At 34.9% G+C, this 9,447-nt stretch overlaps 1 protein-coding gene and 1 long non-coding RNA gene across 3 annotated transcripts; one reads left to right on the forward strand and one right to left on the reverse strand.

Moving 5' to 3' along the window:
* The first annotated feature begins 274 nt into the window (after positions 1–274).
* LOC132610094 (uncharacterized) lies at positions 275–4,703 on the forward strand. Of its 2 annotated transcripts, XR_009571009.1 has the most exons (4): positions 275–629; positions 1,695–1,791; positions 1,955–2,190; positions 4,163–4,703. It is a non-coding gene; the product is annotated as an uncharacterized LOC132610094 (long non-coding RNA). The 2 variants fall into 2 exon arrangements; XR_009571008.1 differs by lacking the exon at positions 4,163–4,703 and having other exon boundaries at positions 1,955–4,148.
* Positions 4,704–7,765: 3,062 nt separating this feature from the next.
* On the reverse strand, positions 7,766–9,259 carry LOC132611857 (uncharacterized). Its single transcript, XM_060326221.1, has one exon. The coding sequence runs from the start codon at positions 9,257–9,259 to the stop codon at positions 7,766–7,768; it is 1,494 nt and encodes a 497-aa protein (XP_060182204.1).
* Positions 9,260–9,447: the final 188 nt, after the last annotated feature.

The following is a 9,447-nucleotide window of genomic DNA, read 5'->3' on the forward strand; positions in this document are numbered from 1 at the left end:
GAAAGATAAGCTGAAAAAGGGTTATGACACGCCACCAGATACAGCTGGAAGCGATTATCATGAGCATAACGATATGGAGTGTGACTATGAGATGAAAAAGAGAGCAAGATCTGTGAAGAAAGCAAAAAAAATAGTTTGTTTTAGTTGAGCTAGATCTGTGAAAAAAATTAGTTTGTTTTAGTTATTTTTGCACTATGTAATTTTTTTTTCGTGCGCACTTGTGTTTTTTGTAAATGCTATAAGATTGTATAGTTTGTTTGTGTTATATTCACTACTACAAAATAGTCATTTAGGGGCAATTAATTAGCGGCAATAAACTAATGGCTGCAAAATAATTTAATAAACGCAACTATTAGCGGCATATGAGCATTAGCCGGAATTATCTACTTTTTTACTGGCAACAGAAAGCAATGGCCACTATGAGCCACAAATTGGAAGCGCCTTATATTATTTCATCTTTTCCCTCTAGATTTTCCACTAAAATAACCTGTTCCCTCCCATTCCTTTTATCTAATTTTAGAGAAATTTGAAAGATGCTATTTCAGAAATACTCAACCCACACATCGGCGCTGCCCTATCGCTACTGCTCCACTTCGTCTCTATCTCACCATCACCGCGAGTATCCCCAGGTATTGGAAACAACTCATCTCTGTCTCTCTCTCTCCCCTAATTTTTCAAAGTTTGGTTGGTAGAGAGATCTGGGTAACTATTGCTGAAGCTAGATCCGGCGCAATTTTAAAAGCTTTTTTATCACAATTTGATTAGGTGTTCTCTATTTAGCACTTGCTCATAAGTTTTGAATCCCAAATTGCAAATTGCTTATGTACAGATAATGGCTCTACTGCGTTTCTTCTCTTTGTTTTGCTTCTGAGAACGTTAAATTAGTTGATGAATGTGGGCATGCGAAAGTCGCCTTCCACTTGTTTGTTAAATTGTTGTTTCAGTTTGAACCGTGGTGTTCTATTCTCTAGATTAAACCAGTAAACACAAATTAATTTGGTGCACTTTTGTACAAATTTACTGGAGCCTTTTTTAAGCTAAACACCTAGATCCACACACAAGACCGTAGGTGTAACTATTCATTAAAATGAACCGGTAGTATGTAAATACAGTAAAGAAAGCTTGAGATCGCTGAAGGACAAATACTCAGGTCAAAGAAGGATCCAATATCCCTTGGGGTTAGTTTTATTTTTGAACTTTGCCATTTTGTGGATTATCTTAGATTTTACGCCAATTGATCTAGTCAAGATATCTGGTCGTATATGTTTATGCAATCCTTCTATTTACGCAATCATATATGTTTTGTTTAGGCATAATATATGTTAAATCTAGTCAAGATATCTGGGATTATTATTGTTGTTTCAAGGACTAAAGCAGGCAACTTTGTGATCATATTTTAATTTCGTTTGCAATTAAGAGTTAGTTATAGGATACCCCTGCCTGAGAGCTGCCAAGAAATATCCTTTTATCCTTAGATCACCAACTTGTTCAAATTTCAAAGTATAATGCTTGGTACAAAGCTGACTAGTATCATGGGAATCTACTGTATTTTCAGGCTTCAAATTCATAGACATTGTGAGAGTTTACTAAGTGATAAATGAAATTCAAGTTTTTTGTAGTGTTGTACCGTATCAATACCAAATTTCTCTCTAACATTTGGGTTCTATTTTCTGAACTGTATGTGGTAACAAAAGAGTCGTTGTTGTTAGACATCCTTACATTGGATTTGCTGGAATGGAAGAAATAAATGAGGCTAATTCTCGAGGGCCGGCCAACTTTACAATAGCTGAGGTAATTGACCAACATTCCTTGCTTCTTTGCAGTTTTTTACACTATGAGTTTTGCGGATATATATATATATATATATATATATATATATATATATAATGTGTGTGAAGACAATCATCAATATGTAGTCCACTAAATGAAAGCAATATTCTTACTGGTGGTCTAGGGTTGCTATTCACGAAGCAGTGGAGCAACAAACTATTTTCATTGCTAAGGCAGGAATAACAACAGTCCTTGATTCAAGAACCTCGGTACTTGCTGCAGCTAAATCTCCGTCTGGAAGCTATGATGATCTCAAGGTCTATATAATTCCTTTCAATTGTTTTGATGTTATTTTTTAGTTCAAGAACCTCCATGCTCGCAGCAGCTAACCTTCTCTTTGGAAGCTATGATGATCTCAAGGTCTATATAATTCCTTTCAATTGTTTTGATGTTTTACAAATTTCTGCTACTTGTTCTGGCAATATAGCAGGCGCTGATGTACTTACTATTTGCATTGCTGACCAGCACAAGATAACATTAACTTGTAGACAACAATTCTTTCAGGATTTGATTTGGCAGTATGTGGTTTCCTACTTATTTATAAAAGCTTGAGGAATGAATAACTTCTATCGACTTAACGCTGTACTGTTCCAATTTTGAAGATTGAGTTTAATTTTTTTATAAATGCACTGTCAGTTTAATGTCTTCGGCTCTACCTTTTGGCGTGTTATTTCTGGTGTTCCTTTTTATGTTTGTACTTATATCTATATCATCTCTATTTTAAGGCATTCCTTTCGCTAATTATGTTTTGGAAGGTGGTTGTGAATCTTGTGATCATAGTACAAGACCTGATCATTTTATCTAAACATTGGATCCTTTGTCTTCCCCACTTGTGGGATTACACTAGGTATATTGTTGTTGTTGTATTGTATCCTTTGTCAAATACTTAAGACGTGCAGAAAGTTTAAGGATCTTTTTATCTAATCATTGTGTTTTATCTCTGATGCTTAAGATAAAAGATTATGGACTCATCAACTTCATGACTTTAAATATCCAGGCATGATGTGATTAAGAGTGTAAACTTTATGGCTTTTAGATATCTTCTGTACCTTTTTCAACATTTAAGGCATTATTTTTTAGCTTATTTATGAGACATTCTTAGCTTCTTTAATTCCTAACTTTCTTTGTATGGCTAGAGCAAAAGAATCAGTGTATAGGCCTCCTTTAGTATTTTATTTCTCAGTTATAGATGTAGTTAATTGTTTAAATTTGTCTACCACTTTATACTTATGATAATCCTGCCTAGAGTAAATTAAGCTGCTTTTTCTATTATCAGTATTATAATTTAGTAGCTTAATCACTGGGAAAATTAAGAAGTGTAATAGTTTAAGAAAGGTTTATGTCAACAGGTTCTCGATATTGCTACTTATATAATCAGCTGGCGTGAGCTTTAGAGTTCTAATTTTAACTTGGCCTTTTTGTCTCTTACTGTCTATTTAACTTATATCAACTAACTATAGCGAAATCTTTCTTTTCTTAACTTTATATTTGCAATATGGACACGGTGCTTTTTTGAACCAAAAGTACCCATGGTAATAAGTAGACATGCCAAGAAATGTTTATCTTTTCACCACTGGAAAGATGCATTTAGCATGTTAGACTTCGTGCCAAATTATTGAGAAAGACCTTCATCTTTTTTCCACTTAGAAAAATTATTTATGTACTTTGAACTTATCCCAATTAGGGCACTTATCTAAGATAATATAGTTGATTGTTTCGTGCTACATTTTTACTTTGTGCTGATTCTCACAACGGTTACTTTTTCCAGTTTATTGCAATTTTTTGTGTGGCAATTGTTTCATTTATTTAGTGGTTGATCAGATTGATAGCAAAGAACAACCTTTATGACATTGTCAATTGCTTAATTTTCAAGTTTACTGCTGGAATACAATGATAGCAAAGAACAACCATGGAAAAGTAGACAACAAATGCACCTATCACCGTAGTTGCTACTGTTTTTTTTTTCCTTTTATATTATCTCTTCTTCTCCGCGATTTATGGAATCTGGCTGCGTTTTGTTTTTTAGTTTTTTATGTGGCTGCATTTTGTTTCAGTTTTCTCTTTCTGCAGTTTGTAAATGGTTCTTTTTACTGTTGAATTTTTCCTTCTTCAGTTGTTGCCATTGAGTTTTTCATATTGTTGTTTAATCGGTTAATTTTGAAGTGTCTCAGCCTTTGGTATCTGTTGTAGATTTCTGGAAATCCAATATCTGGAGTTGTCTAGAGTCTCAACCTCAATGTTTTAAGAATTCACAATATATTTAGATATGTAGACTTGCGATGTTTTTTCACATTTTATTTCATCTTTTGACAAAATTATTTTAGTATTTCAGGTCATACAGTCTGATGTTCGATAATTTAGCGGGTGGAAGATTTCAATATGATGAAGAGTTGCGGAAATTATTTGAAGACTTTTATTCGATAGGATTGGTTATATAGTGACATTAGCTATTTAGTTCAAGACAATATAGGTTTATTTTTTAAATTGTTGTGTGACGTTAATATTTTAGATAAGTACTTCGTTTTGTTTGTTAAGATTTAATGAGATATGTTTTATGAATTAATAGAAATATATTTTGTTGCTTAGATCATTTCTGGGTGAATGTAGTGGCCTTTATTTTATGACGTTTAAATTATAGCCATTAAAACTTGGGCTTTATAGGGTCAATTTAATTGAATATACCGGTTATAAAAATGGATGCAAAAAGGGCAAAGTCAAACGTTTTTACAAGTAATATTGTGGCCATTATAGTTGCAACAAAACAATTGCGTGTAAAGATATTGAGTTTTAGCGGCATTTTAATTGAATTTAGCAGCCATAAAAATAAACACTAAAAGAGCACAAGAAGCCATTTCTGGATTGCATTTAGCAGCCATCATAATTGCCGCAACAATTGCTATTAAAGCTTGTGGTTTTTAGCAGCAATAAAACGTACCTTTACCAGCATTTGTTTGAACGGTCGCGAAAGGCTTTAGCGACGCCAACAACACCGGCCAAAGACAAATGGCCGGTAAATGTTATAGCGGCAATTATTATTGCCGCTAATGACTATTTTTATTGCCGCTAAAGCCTCTTTTTGTGGTAGTGATTTCAAGTTTAAGCCCCTTTGTAATTTGATGGTGTTCATTTTTAATCTCAACTTCTCTGTTCATAAAAGTTGTTATTTTGTTGAAAATCCAAATTATGCCTTTTCCATCACAACTTCATGGTGGTTGTGTAATAGAATTTTGTCGGGGTCGGCATAGTTTCTCATTTTGTAAATAGATGTTCTGTCCATTACGGCATAATTTAAGTTCATAAAAGTTGCCACAACTAGCAACAAAGACAAACCCTTTGAAGTTATTGACCAGCCAAAATGCATTTATTGGGGATTATTTGTGACGTAATGCTGTTATTTTGTTGAAAACCAAAGTTATGCCCTTTGCATCACAACTTTATGGTGGTTGTGTAATAGGAGTTTGCCGGTGTCGGCATAGTTTCTCATTTTGTAAATAGAAGTTCTGCCTATTCCGGCATAATTTAAGTTCAGAAAAGTTGCCACAACCAGCAACAAAGACAAACCTTTTAACTTTTTTGACCAGTCAGAATGCATTTTATTGGGATTAGTGGCCAACTTTTTGGGCAGTCAAACGCATTTATTAACTTTAATTAAATGTATTTTGACTATACTTATGATTTTACACTATAAATTAGACCATTTTTACATTCACTCACATTTTATCTCTTTCTTATACAACTTTTGCCGCATAACAATGGATGTGAATTTCGAGAAAAGGTTAAGCAGGTCCTATGTCCTTAACGTGACTTTGTATGTGTAAATGTTACCAAGAAACTTTTTTGTTTTCATCTGGGTTTTTATTCCATTCATCCTTATTTATAGTAATAATTTTGTGTGTTTATTTCGTTGCAGATCCTTCCAAATGACATCTCAGACAGTCTTCCGAACTCTGAATGTGAAGCCAATGTGCTTTATGGTTGGCATTACTACAAGATGACTTACAAAGTTGGTGCATATCGGCGCCTTTGCCAGGGGTGGAAAGACTTTGTTGATTCCAATGGGCTGGAGGAAGGAGATACTCTATGCTTTAGGCTTGTTGAGTGCAATGTTGGCATAGGGATTATTGTTAAGAAGAAGGAGGGGATTGTAGTTATAGACTAGATCTGCTCATAATTTTTGTTTTAGTATGAATGAATTTTTATTTTTAGTCTATGTTTGTTGTTGTTGTTGTTGTTGTTTTTTTTTGTTGCTCTCCAAAATTTGTATGAATGAAATTTTACTATGAATGAATGAAATATTTTACTTAATGTTAATTGTGTTGTGCTGAATGTTTTTTCCAATTTTTCAGCATTTTAAAATATTTTATAAACAACAAAGCATATAAGTATGCCCCTAACAGCATACTTATTTATTTTGTAAGCGGAAGACATGCCAGTTCCGGCATAAATGTAAAACTTGAAAACAACAGAGAGAAGAAATATTGTTATGTCCCAAGGCATACATTTATTAAACTTACCAGGATGTAGTCTTTGAGATACCAATTTTGTTTTGCCATTTTCCCCAGCAAAAACTGTTATACCTGTCAGAGGAGGCATAAATTATAAAACTGGATAATTAAAGTTGATGATTTTTTTTCTTTTTCCTCAATATTTTATGGTAGAGAATTGTAGATTTCATGTAGGGACATTTATCTGTTGCTATTATATAGTCTTTTATTATCAGCAACAAGAAGATAACAACTTAATAAAAGAAAATAATAAAAGAAAGAATGGACAGAAGAATAAATGTGTGATAAGATGCTTGAAGTCTCAGTCTTAGTAATACCAAAGTTTTGCCATTTCTTTCAGGCAGAGTGTGCATTATGCATCAAGAATCATAAGATAAATTCATATAAACCATGTATAAGAGTGTGATGTTAGGATGACAATTTACTCTTCCTGTATCTTCTTGAATATGGATTGAGAGCTGGACTGTGGTTACAGGTTGCCCTAGTGTGTCCAAAGAACTTGCATCTACCACATCTGTATGTGTACTTTGTTGATTCTCTTCTTGGGCGATATCTTTTTGTTTGTTTTCTTCCAGGTCTTATTTTAACATCAGGCGGCGTTATTTTAATATCCATAATGTTTTGTGGAATAATCCATGAGTCTTGATTTCCAACTGATAGTATTTCACCTTTGTATGTCTCTTGGCAGGCTTGTTTCTTGAACCAGTCCGCACGGTATGTAGATTTTGGCAAACTTCTTTTGTCTATAACTGCCATGGCATGTGTGCACGGTACTCGACAATTTGGAACTCCAAGCACTCACAAGTCATATTCTTCAGGTCTACATTGTATTGATATCCTTCATCTTTCACAACAAATTTGACGGGAGTTATGTTTTCTACCAGTGGAAATTGACAATATAAATGAGTGATATTTTTTGTGGCAATTTTCAGATTATATGAGAGTTATGCCCTTTCCGGCATACTTCCTGTACATTTAAAATAAGAGTCTGCCCCTTCCGGCAGAACTAAGTATAAAATAGGGTCATAGTTGTTCCTTTGTCCAGCATAACTTTTGTGTTTGGTTAATTTCAAACTATACATTGCTCATAAAACTAAGATTGAAGTGTGTGTTGGTAAAATCTACTTACTTTCATTGTGAGCATAAAAATAGTGTCATAGTTATTCCCTCACCGGCATAATTCCATGCTAGTTAATATAAATGTCTGCCCCTTCCGGCAGAACTAAGTATAAAAATAGGGTGATAGTTCTTCCTTTATCCAGCATAACTTTTGTGTTTGGTTAAAATTAAACTATGCATTGCTCACCAAACTAATATTGAAGTGTGTGTTGGTAAAATGTACTTACTTTCATTGTGAAGCCTCTACTTATCTTTTCAAGCAGAATCTTTTCAGCCCAACATGTCAGGTCATGGGACGGTCCTGTTGCGTCCTATTTTCTCTGGTAAAACCAATTTTGCAGCTTGTTCTGGATGTAATCAATACATGCCATTATTGGAAACTCCCTTGCTTTCCTCAATACAGAATTCATTGTCTCGACATTGTTTGTTGTGAGCCTGTTGTAACGCCTGTTGGTGTGGAATGAACGTGCCCATCTTTCTGGTGGTTCTTCTTCTATGTATTCTGCAGCTTTTGGGTCGATTTGTTGTATCTGTGACATATAGGTACGAAACTCTGCTTGTTTGTAGGTAGTTGCTGCATTGTAGAACAGTGATAGGATCGCTTCGGATGGGAAATATTTCTGCAAGTTCTTCTCCATGTGGTAGATGCATATTCCATGCTGGGTATCTGGATACAGTTCTTTGATTGCAGTTGCAATTGACGAGTGGCGATCGGAAAGAATTGATAGGTCTTTGCGCGTGCCAAACACCTTTTTCACGTGTCTGAAGAACCACCTATAGGATTCATTATTCTCAGAATCTGCAATACCAAATGCGAGAGGAAATATGCTGTTGTTTCCATCTTTTGCTACTGCTATCATGAGCACACCGCGGTATTTTGATTTCAAGAAGGTTGCATCCACCATCATTACTGGTCTGCAGTGTTTCCAACCCTCAATTGATGTTCCATACGCGAAAAAAGCATATTTAAACTTATTGTCAGCGGTCCATTTGATGTTAGCAACTGTTCCAGGATTTCTTAATTTCATCATGTGAAGATATTGCGGTAGAAGTGTGTAGTTATTTTCTGGACTTCCTCTTATAACATTATAAGCGTGTTGGAGGGAACGCCATGCTTTGTGGTAACCAATGTGCAAGCCATATCTGCTTCTCATTTCTTCAATGACAAATTTGGGTGTTATCTCTTGTAGTGTATGGCGTACTAGGTTTGTAATGTATTCCGCTATGACTTTTGAAGTTGCATTCCTCATGTCAGAGGAGATGAAATTTATTGAACAACTATGTCTCTTTTCAAAGTTAACTACTTTGAAAAGTTCTGATCCTCTGAACCTTGAACTGTGGAAACGCCAAATGCAGGTTGTATCAATACATCTGATGTAATACCGTCGCGTGCATGACTTTTCTACCTTGTACTGTTGATGACGAGTAATTGCAATGTTATTCATGCACTTTTTCACGGTATCTTTGTCTTTGAATAAAATGCCAACTTCTATTTGATCAATCGATGCACTAGGTGTCAAAATTTGTGTATCATTTTGTATCCTCTTCCTTTTTAGTGTCTTTGTTTTGTTGCATGGTTGTGTTTGTGTCTCTTCAACTGTCATGCTCGGAGTAAGTGATACAACATTCATTGAAGTTGGATGCTGAGAAAGGTCATTGTTTACAACTTGCTCAATGTTTGGCGGTTGCCATTGTAGCTGCTGAGGTGTCTGGTTAGGAGTTACTATCTCGCTCTGCTCATGTGAAATCCCAAGGTTATGTCCAATAGGCCTGTGTTGTTCGTCATCCAATCCAACTTCAGACATGTCTTCTTCATAAGCAATGCAGAGTTGTCTGTCAATTTCCTCTATGGTTTGTCCTTCTGTCATTAGGATAGATTCATTATGATGTTCTTGTAATGGGTTGTTCTCCGCATCAGCTGAATTGAACTCTAATATGAAACGGGAATTCCTGAAGTTGTCATTGTTGTTGAGCAGGTACAAGCAAGTGTGAA

The sequence above is a fragment of the Lycium barbarum genome, chromosome 9 (genome assembly GCF_019175385.1).
Source record: "Lycium barbarum isolate Lr01 chromosome 9, ASM1917538v2, whole genome shotgun sequence".
NCBI classification, from domain to species: domain Eukaryota; kingdom Viridiplantae; phylum Streptophyta; class Magnoliopsida; order Solanales; family Solanaceae; genus Lycium; species Lycium barbarum.

What these genes read in the sequence shown, in the direction of transcription:
- LOC132611857 (XM_060326221.1), bottom strand. Translation starts at nt 9,259, where the DNA reads ATGTCTGAAGTTGGATTGGATGACGAACAACACAGGCCTATTGGACAT.